This window comes from Protopterus annectens, chromosome 17.part0 (assembly GCF_019279795.1).
Source record: "Protopterus annectens isolate FY-2018-M chromosome 17.part0, PAN1.0, whole genome shotgun sequence".
In the NCBI taxonomy this organism is placed as follows: domain Eukaryota; kingdom Metazoa; phylum Chordata; order Ceratodontiformes; family Protopteridae; genus Protopterus; species Protopterus annectens.
Window position 1 is genome coordinate 693,795,138 of NC_056751.1, and position 16,698 is coordinate 693,811,835.

General features: G+C 34.3%; 1 protein-coding gene across 3 annotated transcripts in view; it reads right to left on the reverse strand.

Annotated features, from left to right (window-relative positions):
- LOC122791664 overlaps positions 1–16,698 on the reverse strand; it is a 384,215-nt gene that overhangs the window by 299,042 nt on the left and 68,475 nt on the right. For all 3 annotated transcript variants that reach the window (XM_044059492.1, XM_044059493.1, XM_044059489.1), the window contains 2 exons: positions 13,239–13,295; positions 9,431–9,493 (listed from right to left, as the gene is read on the reverse strand). In XM_044059492.1, coding sequence (XP_043915427.1) covers positions 9,431–9,493; positions 13,239–13,295 — 120 coding nt within the window. The remainder of the gene's footprint in view (positions 1–9,430; positions 9,494–13,238; positions 13,296–16,698) is intronic.

Consider the following 16,698-nt stretch of genomic DNA (forward strand, 5'->3'; position numbering starts at 1 on the left):
CACAACAGTGCAATAAATGACCCCAGACTTGAGTGCCAGGCCAAAGTCAGGTAAAATGCAATTTTAAGAGAAAAAAACGATTTTAAATTAAGTGCAACACAGGAAATGCAGTAAACAGGCTCTAGATGTGTTCTAAATACTGTTTCTAATGCAGATATAAACTTTAGCAAGCCGGAAAACGCCGAAAAGTAGGCAGCAAAGCAGTAATTCTAAACAAAAAATCAGAAGAAAATACTTAAAATCTCAAAAGTGGCTCCTTTCTTCTCTCAGCGCTTTCTCCCCTTGGTAGGTGCTTCAGCAACAACTAACAAGCCTGGAAAGATGCCAAAACCACAAGGCAGCAGGGTTTTAAGAGAGAGAGATCAAGGAGTTTAGAATTGACCCAAAATGGCCAATAAAACTACAGCTTCTAGGCAGTAACCACTCCTACAGGGACAGGCAGGCTGCTCAGTGTTAACCACTGCCACTGGTGAACACAGAGACTTCCCTTTAGCCCAAGCAAGCACTGGCCACCAAGAAACTTACAAACAGTTCAGAACAGCAAATCTGTAACTGAACTTTCTTAAATTTCAGAAAGTGGGAAAAAAGCAACATTTTTTTGTTTTTTTTTTTGTTTTAGTTTAAAGGTAGCAGAGATACACAAGTAGCAAAATATTCACAACAGTGCAATAAATGACCCTACACTTGAGTGCTAGGCCAAAGTCAGGTAAAATGCAATTTTAAGAGAAAAAAATTATTTTAAATTAAGTGTAACACAGGAAATGCAGTAAATAGGCTCTAGATGTGTTCTAAATACTGTTTCTAATACAGATATAAGTACTAGAGTTCTACACTCTAACAATAAACCTCTACTTAAAATCACTAAAGCCAGCAATTCCGCAGGAGCCTTTCTATATTCAAACTTTATAGCCAAAAATGGAACACTCTGCCCACTAATATTTTATTTTTTTTCATTTTACATTTGTTGACCGGGCTAGTCCAACTGGATATATTCTGGCCCTGTTTAAGGGTCTCTAAAAACATTTCCAAACTAACTGGATCTGGAACTGTGACTCCCTAGACTAGTCTAACTCCCATCTTCTGTTAACATCTGTTCCCCCTGGCAATAAAACGATGATGGCATCCTAGCTTAATTTGATGTAATTGTTTTTATTATTCTGTCAATACCCTAATTTTACTTAATGCAAGCTGTATAATGCATGTTAGCACTATTTGATGTATGTTTTTTTCTGTTTCCATTCTAGGTTTATTTCATGTAATCTGTATAAGTTATACTTCTGTGTACATGGACACTATTATACATGTTAAGTGTGAAGCTTTTCTCACCAGGCCTCTGCTGAAAAAGGACTTGTGTCCAGTTGGACTTTCCTGGTAACCAAATGTAAAATAAATAAAAAAGGTAAGGTATAGGGTTGGTGTTGGGACAGAAGTATGTTTAGGGCTATGGTTACCACATAAGACAAAGCCCCCGTGCCCACTTTTAATCATATATGCTAACTGTAACCCCAGCCTTACACATTACCATACAAAAAACACTTTCAATATCACTATTCAGATGATGCATTACATGGATTTTGTAGATGGGTTTGACTGATAATGAAAGAAAAGTTGTCAATATTTTGTGATTTGCTCATTTTGTATGTTACACATTTGTGCATTAGCACTTTTTTATCTCATTTATGCGTAACTCATTTGTACCTTTGACCAATAATGATATTACCATTTTATATATATATATATATATATATATATATTTATATATATATATATATATATATATATATATATATATATATATACATACATGTATCTACTTTTACATCACGAATTACCACTAGACCAAACTACAAAATATTAAGATCATAAAGTTGAATATTCAGTTTACTGAAACTTGACAAGATCGAGTCACTTAATTAAAAACAATTTCTAAAACTTTACAATATCACGTCCCAAAACATTTAAAACCAGAAAGCAAATGTTGACTTCCTAAACTCTAAGGATAAAAAAATACAATTATTTTAATTTTCCATGCTTTTACATGGGGGCTGTACCCCCCTGCACCCACCATGTGGGGGTTGCATCCCCCAAACCCTCCACAAATTAAATATACCAACTCTGAGGTTGCCCTACATTGAGGAAAAGTGTAAACTACTAGTACAGTATGTAACTCCTATTTTATTATTAGCAACAAACATCTTTAACTGCTTAAACTATCCAAACATACAGTGCCAGCTCTACTTCTGCATCTACCATTATGAACAAACTTAAAACAGCAACATTTATTTCCAGTTAACGCTTCATTCTCTTCCAAACACATACCTGTCAAACATTAGAACTTGTTTTTCATTTTCAAACTTTAAAATTCCAAAAACTTCTCCTGCAACATCAGCAGCTCGCAACAAAACATCCGCTATATTGTTTTTTTTACATACTTACTATAAAATCTTAAAGGGACAATGTAGTATTTCACCAAATACCATTTAACTAATACATCTTGACATTCTGTGACTTGATCTTTTTAAGTTTCAGTAAATTGAATCTTCAGCTTTACGGTCTCGATATTTTGTAGTTTGGTCTAGTGGTAATTTGTGATTTAAAAGTAGCTCCAAACACAGATAGAGATACACACACACACACACACACACACACACACACACACACACACACACACACACACACACACACATATTTATAGCTTAAATTTGTTTACCATGATAGAGCACAGATCAGTTCTGATTAATTTCAGTCTCTGCCAGAGGTCAAATCTGACCAGATATACAAAATAGACTAGAGTGCAATAATTCATAAGTGACTGTAAAATAATATAATTGTAGAGAATGCTTATGATCATACCTGTCAACTGGTCAGATTTTCACAAAATTCACCTTTTTGCCTTATATTTTTGGTCTGTTCCTCATAAAATGTTTGGTTTTCTGGACTTTTGTGGCAAATCAGTGAGGACTGAATTCATTAAATATTAACAGAAATTTTGAGTTTTAGGTTTTGCATCCTTCAGAAAATTTATGATAATACAAGATGTTTTAATCTAGCAACTTTCTAAGTTTACAAGATAAATATTTAAAATGTGTCCCTATTTTTGGGATGTTGTCCCCCATTATTTTTGGCTTTGACCAGATTTTTTTGTGCTAAGAGGTTGAGAGCTATGCTTTGGATACATAATAAATCCATTATATTCATTTACAACATGTACAAAAGTTTCAAAATATTGAGAAATTAGAGTAAAATAAATTAGTGATGTGAAAAGGAGAAAGGGATCTTAGTGGATGAGTTACAGTGGGGAAGAGTTAAAGTAAACGTAAGTGACATGACCTGATGGGTGACAGGTACATTCTACTTCATTAACTGAAAGAGATTTTTAATAGAGAAGGGAACCTGGAATAAGAGAAGGAGTCTTTATTATTTTTGTGTATGGAAAAGTAAGGGATCATTTTTTATGTGTATTACCAAGATGTAGATGGAAGTTGAATTAGGGGTTTAACCACAGACCATGATACTCGAAAGAGGTGACCTGGTCTAAGGGATAGTTGTGATAATAGATTGTTAAAGTTTTCTTCAATCTGCAGAGTTTTTGCACCATAAAGCATAGATTTACTTTTGGATGAATTTAGGATTTGGTTTTTAATAGTAATTCACTCACTGAGCCGACTGAAGTCTGAGTGTAGAATTTGCTGTATGATAGTTGGGGAATGGTTGGAGTGTTAGAGGTCCAAGTTATCTATTTAGAGGAGGAGAAGAAGAAGGTAAGGAAAACGAAATGGAAGTTTGCTGATGTATACACAGGATATAAGGGGGCAAAATAGAACTTTGCACAGGGTTGGGTGGATGGAAATAGGCCAAAAGTGTGATGGGAATGTGGGTTGTTTTTGTTTGTGAAGTAATTTATTATAGCAGAGTTCCATATATTAGGCATGGTGTTGTTGGTAAGGCAAAGATTAAAAATGTGTTTTAGATGTGCAACAATGAAGCCATGGCAGTGGGATATGAACCATGGATGTAGATTGTCTATACCCGGGGACCTTCCAGATGTATATTTTTCCAGTGAAGGGATAATGTATTTAGAGAAAACTGGCTGGAAATAAAACAGAAGATGATCTTGTGGGTGGGATGAGGAGTATTTGTGGGGATGTTTGTAGCACATTTTGGAAGGTTGCTAAATTGTCTGTGGAAATCATCTGCAAACAAGCTGAAGGAAGTACTTCTAGAAGTGTGAGGCAGGTTACATTGGTGAATATGGGTAGATAACGTCTTACTGATACAGCAGCTGAGGAGTTTAACATGTACCTAATCATGATTCATGAACCTTGTATCAAAAAAATATTTTATCTTTGGTGAAGCAACTAGTTTTAAAAAATGAACACACACGCACACACACACACACACACACACACACACACACACACACACACACACACACACACACTCACACACCTATCTATCTATCTATCTATATAGGTATAGATATATATTTATGTATGTGTTTTGGGTGATTATCATGTATTCAGCATTGCCTCTGCTTAATCAAGAAATGTTGACTAAACTATTTGACAATGTTGAATACCTGAAGTAACAAAGAATACCTAATTAGGAAAGTCCTTACTGCTCCAGACCCAGAAACAAAATCTAAAATGAGTCCTGAACTGGGCTAAGTCCGGTAGTTCAGTATATTGGGTGCTCACAATTGTTGGCTCTGATATAATTTAGTTGACATTGTCTTATTTCATACAGGCAGTGTCAAACACTTGAAAGTAAACCATATATATACATGTGTGTGCACGTGCGCGCGTGTGTGTGTGTGTGTGTGTGTGTGTGTGTGTGTGTGTGTGTGTGTGTGTGTGTGTGTGTGTGTAGATATATATATATGTGTGTGTGTGTGTGTGTGTGTGTGTGTGTGTGTGTGTGTGTGTGTGTGTGTGTGTGTGTGTGTGTGTGTGTGTGTGTAGATATATATATGTGTGTGTGTGTGTGTGTGTGTGTGTGTGTAGATATATATATGTGTGTGTGTGTGTGTGTGTGTGTGTGTGTGTGTGTGTGTGTGTGTGTGTGTGTGTGTGTGTAGATATATATATGTGTGTGTGTGTGTGTGTGTGTGTGTGTGTGTGTAGATATATATATGTGTGTGTGTGTGTGTGTGTGTGTGTGTGTGTGTGTGTGTGTGTGTGTGTGTGTGTGTGTGCATGTGTGTGTAGATATATATATATATGTGTGTGTGTGTGTGTGTGTGTGTGTGTGTGTGTGTGTGTGTGTGTGTGTGTGTGTGTGTGTGTGTGTGTGTGTGTGTGTGTGTGTGTGTGTGTGTGTGTGTGTGTGTGTAGATATATATATATGTGTGTGTATGTGTGTGTGTGTGTATGTGTGTGTGTGTGTGTGTGTGCATGTGTGTGTGTAGATATATATATATATGTGTGTGTATGTGTGTGTGTGTGTGTGTGTGTGTGTGTGTGTGTGTGTGTGTGTGTGTGTGTGTGTGTGTGTGTGTGTGTGTAGATATATAAATAGGGATCTACTTTACAAGCTCGAAGTTCCAAAACTTTAAACTGCAGATGACTGAGACCAGATCAATATGTTGAAACTTCAAAATTGTATTAAAAAAAATAAAAACAAATAATTTTTTACATTTTTGCAGGGGAGCAAGCCCCCTGTGCCCCCCCCCCTGCTAAGTAAATATACCAACTCCAAGATCACACTACAATGAGGAAAATGGTAAATTTCCCATCCCATGTTGTACTGCAATCGCCATTCAAAACGTTTGAAGTTTCAAAACCTCGATCTTATGGTCTCGACCAATTCCAGTTTGAAGATTTGAAACTTCAACTTGTGAAGGAAATCCATAGATAGATATACATATAGGGTCTATGTCATGAGACCTAAAGTTCAAAAGACTGGAAACCAAAATATCTAAAACTTGAAATATCGACAATGGGAATTATATCTAAAACTTGAAATATCGACAATGGGAATTAGTTCCTTCTCCATTGCTGCTCGATCTTGGAGTTGATGTATATAATTAGTAGTGGGTATGAGGAGTGCAGGGGGACACATTAAAATACTCTATTTCCTTGTTTTGCAGTTAGATGACTGCTTTGCGTACAAGATCATGGTGCTTCTGAGAACTTGCCCTCCTCCCATTCTGTGATCTCTGAGTCAATATATATAATTAGCAGGAGGTAGAGTGTTTTTTGTGGGTTGTGATCTTTCAAGATCTAAAAACATCTGTCTTTTTGTATTCAGTCTTTGGAGCATTCACTGTTTGATGAGACAGTCATAGACAGATAGTTATTTGTGTGTTTGCATAACATTTGATTGAATGCCATTTAGTTCAGTCTCAGATGACTGACTCCAAATGGTTGAAGGCCCATTTATGTGAATGCCTATTTGGGTAAAAGTGCATTTAGTCAAATGTGTTATAGCTATACATAATTTGTAACAAGAAAGCATTAATATGTGAAAATATATGAACATATTTTCCTGATGATGAGGGTTGTCTATATATAATCACTGGTTATTCAGCATCAGCAGAGATTCCTTGTGCATGATGGTTTCTATTTTTGTACAACAGATATGCAACTGTGGTGTGATTATATTCAACCAAAAGGGTGGGGGGTTGCCCCCTACAAAAAAAAAAAAAATTTGCAGCATTTTTACTTGGATGCTTTAATCAATTGAAATGTGACCAAAAATGTTTTTAACCAAATGGACATATATAAAATTAAATGCTGTGATATCAAATGTCATAGCATTATAATACCAGTATCATTACTGAGTAAAACGTATGTCTTGCATTTAATTCTATTGCATTGAGTTTCTGCACATTAAGATAAAGACAGTTTGTAGTTTCACAGAGCTGACTTATGTACAGAATGTTTTGTGCTCTAGGCAGTAGAGTTTTAGACACAAAAATCTAATCAAAGCAGTTCTAAGCAAGCAATAATGCCCTCCAGGGTGTGTGTTAATGTGCAATTAATGCATGCCCATGGGTGTTATGAGGCCAAACGCCACAGGCGGAAGGCCTCTACACCCCTGGAAGGGTGTTAATAACACATTAACACACACCCCGGAGGGCATTATTGTGCTTAGAGAATGACCTCTGTAAATTTGTTGTGTTTTACTTACTATATATTTTTATTACTGTATTTTTTAGTATAGTTTTGATGCAAAATAGTTCCGCTGCCTAACGTTTCAAACTTGCTGTAGTGTATATGTTAATGTTGTTGGAGGAAGTATTTCACATCCAATTTAACATTTAAAAAATAACTAGGCATTTCCTTTATTTTTGGTCCCTTACTCCTAAATCATTTTATTGGCAGTCATTGGAGATTGAAATGACTAAATAATGACATACATTTGAGCTTCAGACTTTTATTTCCTTGAAAAAATTCATGCTGACATAAATTCTTTACTTAAGCAACTCTGTAACTTTATAAGAGCAATAATTAAAATCTGTTTCTATTTCAGAGCCTTTGTTCCCCCTTTATTTTAGGCTTTATCCAAATTTCTTCAGTTGAAAGGTGCAGAGGTATGCAAACCTCTTTACTGCTGCTGCTGTTGTAGTCATCTGGCTCGCTCACACACGCACACACACACACACACACACACACACACACACACACACACACACACACACACACACACAGCTCTGCATCAGAAGAATGCATTCTAATGAAAACCCTGTTATTCTAGCAACTTTCTAAGTTTATAAGAGCAATATTTAAAATCCATCCCTATTTTTAGCCCTTTGTTTCCTCGTTATTTGTGATTCTGTCCAGATTTCTTGTGCAGAGGTCTGTGGTTGAGAGGTACGCAAAGCTCTTATGTGATGTTGCTAGGGATTGCTCGATTGCTCTCACTCTTCACTTTCTCTCTCTCACTCTGTTTCACACACACACACACACACACACACACACACACACACACACACACACACAAACACACACACTCACACACATGCACACTCTCTCTCTTCTGCTTTCATGCATGCATTCACTTACACATGCAGACAGCAACATAAACACACAGAGACACACACACACACATACACACTTTTTTCTGATTCATCCATTTTTGATCATCCTCTCTGTTACTTTCATACATGCATACACTCTCACAGACACACACCCACACGCTTTTTATTTTACACTCGCTAAACAGAAGAAGAGCTGCTTAGCGAGTGTAAAATAGTAGTTCAACCGATCTCACACACTCATACACGCATACACTCATACACACAGACATAAATATATACACACACATTTTTTTATTTTACTTTATTTTTTATTTTATAGTCACTAAACAGCAGAAGCACTTCTTAGTGAGCGTAAAATAATGGCCTCTGTTAGTTTTTTTTTTTCAGTCCAAGCTCCATGGTGGTTTAATATGCTGCCGTGAAGTAGCGGACTCATTTTTCAGCAGGCATTACATGTACATTAACGCTCGTTCTTCAGTCAGGTACTGATGTACAGTAAGCCCATTCTGTAAACTCAAAAGTAAAATATTTCTGATGACAATAATGTGTTTGATACAATTTAGTAATTTCTTCATCTGTTTGATTTTAAAGTTGGGAATATAAACCTGGAATGTTTATATGTTAAGATTTTCAGTAAAATATGTTTTTAGTTTTTATTTTTTACAAAAAAGCAAAACATTTTAACATATGTGCATTATATATTGTCAAAGATGAGAAAAGTTTGGCTGATCTTTACACAGGCTATAAAATGTAGTCAGTATTGTGGAAATGTAGGTTGATAATCTTTGAGTGATACATTGGTGTTTTATGGGTACCTAATCATCACTCATGGACACATGGTCAAGTGAAATTATTTTATCTTTGGTGAACCAACTATTTTTAAAAAATTAACATGATAGCTATATCAATAAAATGTCTGAAACTAATATAAGGAGAGAGGATTATCACATTACCTTTATGAATTTCTTCTACCACTTTTGTTGTAGTTTAAAGCCAGTTAGAAGAAAACAAACTGAATCATATGTACAAAGGCAAATCATACCTTAAATGTAAGAAACAATTAAAATGTAGCACCAGAAAAAGATATACAGTATTGAACCTGGAATGCCTCCATTTGGGAAATATGAACAGTTAAAAAAGTATATGCATTTCTCACAATAGAATGATTATTGTAAGCATTTCTGCAGTAGAAATGTGGTATGAAACCGAAAAAAATTATGGTGGCTGAAACTTTTATTATCTTTCAAACTTGAGGTAAGCAGTACTTCCTTACAATTGATTCCTTATTCTTTTCTGTTTGCATAATGACCTGTAAAGGTCAACAGTCAGTTTAGCAAAATAACCACCTGCCCAAGGCTAGTAACGCCTAATGAGGACAAAGGAACCCCATCTCTTTACATCAATGGCCAAATATACTAACGGTCACTTGAAGTGCATTCCTCAACTTACCCTTAGATACTGACTCAGAGTCCATGTCTTTAAATCCACTCAGTTTTGAATGGGAGTTACCTCCTGTGATATAAGAAAAGAACAAAACAAATTGTAGATTATCACTACTCATGCGTGCAGTTATTCAGAGAAACATTTGACTGTAAGTGCAGTAACTGTTATTTCAAGAATGTCCCCTGTGTTGTCTTAACTTAATTTGTACACCTGGAAATAACAATATCTATATTTACATTACTGAAAAAAACAGGAAAATATAACACTTTAAAAGTCAGTATACTGGTAAATCATGTTGTAGCTCATGTGCTGTGAATGTTGAATAAGAAATAACATATGAAAAGAAGACCATTGTGGCTTACATGTAACTGCAGCTCTAACACCCAGCAAAACATGAGGTAACAGGACAAATTCAGTTAGTCCCACAGACATGTGAAAGGCATTTCCTAGCTTATGGTGAGTGACTTTAATTACACAATACCCAGGAGTATGAACTTTGGTTTTAGGTGATTGCCACTGTTGCTATGTCACCCTGACCTCATGAGCCAAAACGGGAAAAAGGGAGTGTGGGTGGATATGTGTTTATGCATGCATGTATGCATATATTTATATCTTTATATCTATAGCTCTCTCTCTCTATATATATATATATATATATATATATATATATATATATATATATATATACGTTTATTTATGGGTCTACTTCTAAACTTTGAACTTTTACAACTTTTTTTTTGAACCATTTAAATGGTGATCACCGTACAACACAGAATGGTATATTTACCTTTATTTATTTATTTTCCTTGGTGTAGTATGATCTCAGAGTTGGTATATTTAATTAGCAGGGGGTGTAGGGGGTTCCAGGGGGCATGGCCTCATGCAAGAGGTTTCAAAATTTCGGTCTTCTAGACCATAAGAAATTTGAAGTTGTGAAAGTTCACAATTTAGAAGTAGACCCATATATATCTATATCTATCTATCTATCTATCTATATATATATATATATATATATATATATATATATATACATACACACATATATATATATATGAATATAAATACGGCTTTTTGTTGATATTATTCTGCCCTTGGTTATTATTATTACTGTCTGCATTATTTATCCTTTGTTGATCAGGTTAGTTCTACTAGGTCAGTGGCCTCTTTACAGGGGAGAACCAAGATGGCATCTATCGTGATTTGGCCAGGGCACTGGGAAAACTCTCCTACCATTTTGGCTAAGTGCCATGGGATCTTTTACACTGCCCTGTTCAGGGTTGTAGGTTAACTAGAACCTATCCCTCTGGCATAGAACCAGTTTCTATTGTTCATAGGTTCATAGGTGTGTACTAGGCTAATGGCCCTGGAACCTTTACAAGCCTAGCCCATAGGGTTACCCTGGCATCATGCCACCCGACCTTAGTTCCCAGTGCCTCTGTCGAGTAGAGCCACTGGAGTGATCCCTGGGGTGAATTTTCTATTTTCCATCCACTCATCAAGATTTCTCTTGAAAAGGGCCAGTGAGGTGCTCCGCTTGACATGTATGGGAAGTCTCTTCCATTAACTGAATACTTCAGGATTAGAACCCTGAACACCATCATATAAGCTAACTGCCTTAGTTCTTTGAGCCACATAAGCTGCTTGCATAATATACTCACATACACAATGCTATGCATACCACATATGCAACAATGGGCAATTTAGAACATTTCAGACTCAAGCAATAGCATGTTCTTGCATATGGGAGGAAACTGCAGACCCTCGGAGCAGTTTAAGCAGAAGGCGAGTTTGTAAACTTTACACAAAAAGTACCCCAGCTAGGAGATGAAGCAGATAAACAAGCAGTGTAAGACAAAGATGTTAACCACTGCACTTTATTTTTTTCTTGGTGTGTGTGTGTGTGTGTGTGTGTGTGTGTGTGTGTGTGTGTGTGTGTGTGTGTGTGTGTGTGTGTGTGTGTGTGTGTGTGTGTGTGTGTGTCTGTGTGTGTGTATGAGTATACATTTGTGCATATATGTAATTTATATGACACAACCTAGCTCATTAATTGCATGACTTTAAATTTTATTCACACCTTAACAAGTCAGTTCCACCTGTACAGGAATTATGAATTTGTGTACAGTGAAAAAGCAAAGCAGTATGATAAGGAATTTATCACATAAACACTTACTAGTGAAAATACTGTTTGTGTGTGTGTATGTACGTGTGTGTGCGTGTGCGTGCGTGCGTGTGTGTGCGTGCATGTGCGTGCATGTGTGCGTGTGTGCGTGTGTGTGTGTGTGTGTGTGTGTGTGTGTGTGTGTGTGTGTGTGTGTACGTGTGTGTCCGTGTTCTTTATGCTTAGTTATACATGCATTTTTATTTATGATAAACATGCAGGATACATTACAGAAATATTTTTATCCCATTTTAAGAAACTTTTCAATAATTACAAATAATGCCAACATTATCATCCTTATTTTCATTGGAATATTTAAAAGAAAATTAACTAATCATGTTCTACTAATTGATCAGTGAGTTCCTAAAACAGTATGCAGTCTTGTAAATGGGATGTTACAATGCACCTTGTTTGGGATGTGAATTTACCTCACTTTATAAAATTGTATTCCGAGGGGTTTACTTACTCTGTTGATGAACTGCGCACTGGGAGACTACATACCACTACCCACATAGAGTGCTGCTTCATATCTGTATGGCTTTCGGATGTGCCACTGCAAGTAACCTGTCTTATGTACAGCTGTTTTTGGCAGCTCTGAAGCAGTTCTGGCACCTTCTGCAGCAGTAACTCTATGTCAGAGCTCCATCCTACAATGACAACACTGTGTTTAGAAAGCTCCATAGATGCTACAGTTTCATATCACCTGAGCATGTAGAATAAATAAAGATTAACTCAATATGGATAATGGAGTATGAGTGTGGATAGGTGGTTTGGAACAGGGAATCATGTCCCAGAGCTGTACAATGTTTCATGAGTGTGATAAGGTATTTGGTGAAACCAAGAGGTGACTGCATATTTACAGTACTCATGTTAGTCCACAATCTAACATGAGTGGTATGTTGGTCTTTTAGTGAAAGTGGTGCACTGATATCTGTCCTAGGTCCCATACTCAGCAGGCATAACACAGAGTAGATTAATAACAGCTTCATCATTTGTTGCCATGAAAACAGAGTAGTTCTAACTTGCATAATATGTTAATGAGTGGTTAAGGAGGTGCACTAGCTTTCAGTGGCTGAAGCTCTGTTATGTTTATAACTGTGGGGAGCAATAGAATGCAGTTCCTACAATCATATGATGAGCACTGGTCATCTACCTATGGTGTATGTTATGCATATGATTCTATAAATTAATGTTTAATCACAGCTGGTTATTGTTATATTGATTTAGCCTAGCCTTATTCTGCAGAAAACAGCAACATTGGAATGGGAACCTTACTTTTGGGAGTAAGTTTTAGGTATTGATTAGTCCATGCTTTAGCTATTAACATTTGGCAATGCAAACCCACTGCATTCCATGATTCACATGCTTATGAAACATGGAATATAAAGAGCGATTTGACTTGCAAACCTCCTGCGTGCCTAAACTCCTCTATTTATGTAGCCCTATATACCATTACTCCAGGCATTTTCCTTGCTTTGAGAATACCACAGGGTTCTGCTATGTGGTTCCTACCATGTACCAGCCCTAAACAATTGCATACTTTGCTTATAAACAGTAATCATGTATGTATATTATGACAGAATGAACACAAATTCTGCATTTTCAGTTTGCCTAAATGGCTGAAATAGCATTAAGCACAAAGAATTATGTTCATACCTTGATGAAATTCTGTTACCACTGTTTCCTCAGTCTTGATAACTTTCTTTACCTGTCCTAAAAAAAAAAAAAAAAAAAATATATATATATATATATATATATATATATATATATATATATATATATATATTTATATAAATATATCACAATATATCACAAGGTTGCATTTCATTGTAAATAGAGGAACAGTACATCAAAAGTAAAGTAAAAAAATTGACAGAAAATGAACTCTGCTATTTTCCCAGAGAATGTGTCCTTCAGGGTGCAGATAGAGAATTCAAATAAAGTCTCAATGCCAATTTTTATTGAACGTATATATGTGGTATTAAAGAATTATGTTTTTATTGAACATATATATGTGGTATTAAAGAATTAAGTTTTTATTGAACATATATATGTGGTATTAAAGAATTATGTTTTTATTGAACGTATATATGTGGTATTAAAGAATTATGTTTTTATTGAACATATATGTGGTATTAAAGAAATATGTTTTTATTGAACATATATATGTGGTATTAAAGAATTATGTTTTTATTGAACGTATATATGTGGTATTAAAGAATTATGTTTTTATTGAATGTATATATGTGGCATTAAAGAATTATGTTTTTATTGAACGTATATATGTGGCATTAAAGAATTATGTTTTTATTGAACGTATATATGTGCTATTAAAAAATTATGTTTTTATTGAATGTATATATGTGCTGTTAAAGAATTATGTTTTTATTGAATGTATATATGTGGCATTAAAGAATTATGTTTTTATTGAACGTATATATGTGCTATTAAAGAATTATGTTTTTATTGAACGTATATATGTGCTATTAAAGAATTATGTTTTTATTGAATGTATATATGTGCTATTAAAGAATTATGTTTTTATTGAACGTATATATGTGCTATTAAAGAATTATGTTTTTATTGAACGTATATATGTGCTATTAAAGAATTATGTTTTTATTGAATGTATATATGTGCTATTAAAGAATTATGTTTTTATTGAATGTATATATGTGGTATTAAAGAATTATGTTTTTATTGAACATATGTATGTGGTATTAAAGAATTATGTTTTTATTGAACGTATGTATGTGGTATTAAAGAATTATGTTTTTATTGAATGTATATATGTGGTATTAAAGAATTATGTTTTTATTGAACATATATATGTGGTATTAAAGAATTATGTTTTTATTGAACGTATGTATGTGGTATTAAAGAATTATGTTTTTATTGAACTTATATATGTGGTATTAAAGAATTATATTTTTATTGAACATATGTATGTGGTATTAAAGAATTATGTTTTTATTGAATGTATATATGAGGTATTAAAGAATTATGTTTTTATTGAACGTATATATGTGCTGATAAAGAATTATGTTTTTATTGAACGTATGTATGTAGTATTAAAGAATTATGTTTTTAATGAATGTATATATGTGGTATTAAAGAATTATGTTTTTATTGAACGTATATATGTGCTATTAAAGAATTATGTTTTTATTGAACGTATGTATGTGGTATTAAAGAATTATGTTTTTATTGAATGTATATATGTGGCATTAAAGAATTATGTTTTTATTGAATGTATATATGTGGTATTAAAGAATTATGTTTTTATTGAATGTATATATGTGGCATTAAAGAATTATGTTTTTATTGAACGTATATATGTGGCATTAAAGAATTATGTTTTTATTGAACATATGTATGTGGTATTAAAGAATTATGTTTTTATTGAACGTATATATGTGGTATTAAAGAATTATGTTTTTATTGAACGTATGTATGTGGTATTAAAGAAGTATGTTTTTATTGAACGTATATATGTGGTATTAAAGAATTATGTTTTTATTGAATGTATATATGTGCTATTAAAGAATTATGTTTTTATTGAATGTATATATGTGGTATTAAAGAATTATGCTTTTATTGAACGTATATATGTGGTATTAAAGAATTATGTTTTTATTGAATGTATATATGTGCTATTAAAGAATTATGTTTTCATTGAACGTATGTATGTGGTATTAAAGAATTATGTTTTTATTGAACGTATATATGTGGTATTAAAGAATTATGTTTTTATTGAACGTATATATGTGCTATTAAAGAATTATGTTTTTATTGAACGTATGTATGTGGTATTAAAGAATTATGTTTTTATTGAATGTATATATGTGGCATTAAAGAATTATGTTTTTATTGAACGTATATATGCGGCATTAAAGAATTATGTTTTTATTGAACGTATATATGTGGTATTAAAGAATTATGTTTTTATTGAATGTATATATGTGATATTAAAGAATTATGTTTTTATTGAATGTATATATGTGGCATTAAAGAATTATGTTTTTATTGAACGTATATATGCGTCATTAAAGAATTATGTTTTTATTGAACATATGTATGTGGTATTAAAGAATTATGTTTTTATTGAACGTATGTATGTGGTATTAAAGAATTCTGTTTTTATTGAACGTATATATGTGGTATTAAAGAATTATGTTTTTATTGAACGTATGTATGTGGTATTAAAGAATTATGTTTTTATTGAACGTTTATATGTGGTATTAAAGAATTATGTTTTTATTGAATGTATATATGTGCTATTAAAGAATTATATAAGTGGAATAAATGATAACGAGCAAAATTATTGTTCACAGTATCTGCAGCTGAGCATCAGCTGACAGCAGCATCTCTCCCTGTCCACTGGGAGTACCGGGTGCTTTAGCCTTTTCCAAGATTAAATTGACCTACAATCCCAGGCCAGTAAGGAGATCAAGAAAACTGGTGCAATGTCACCCTTTTCTGTCAGGGCAGAGTATATTCTAATTCTCTCTCTCTTTTTGGCAACTCTGCAAGCACAGAAATGAGCCATGTTTGTTTGTGTCTTTCGGCTTTTCCCGGTTAGGGGTCACCACAGCGAAACTCCAGTCTGCTAATGATTGGCAGTTGATTTTTACGTACCAGCTTGCCAGGCCTGATGCACAACCTTCAACGAAGGCACGCCCATTCACGCATGTCTCCAAGCAGAAGACGCTCTAGCTGAGAATCGAACCGGACAGAGTCTTACTGCGAGGCGACAATGCTACTGCAGCACCACCACCCTGGGTCACAGAAATGAGCCATGTACACTCCTAAAAAATCTGACCACTTTTGTAGCATTGTATTCACTAGTTTCGTATGCTGCTATATTACAGCAAGCCTAGATGGCCTCCCTCCCTGCCGGATGGGCAGGATGAATGTGTCTCCCCCATCCACCCCCTGTGGGTGCCCTGTGGAGTCCATATCACTAGGTGAACACAAGTCAGGTTGCAGTAAAGGGTTTATCCCTGTGTGCCATGGTGTCTCTCACATACTATCGTATTCAAATCCTAGCTGCTAGCAATACATCTTATACATATTAGCTGCCATTCCATTACCCTATGCAATTAAAAACAGCAAC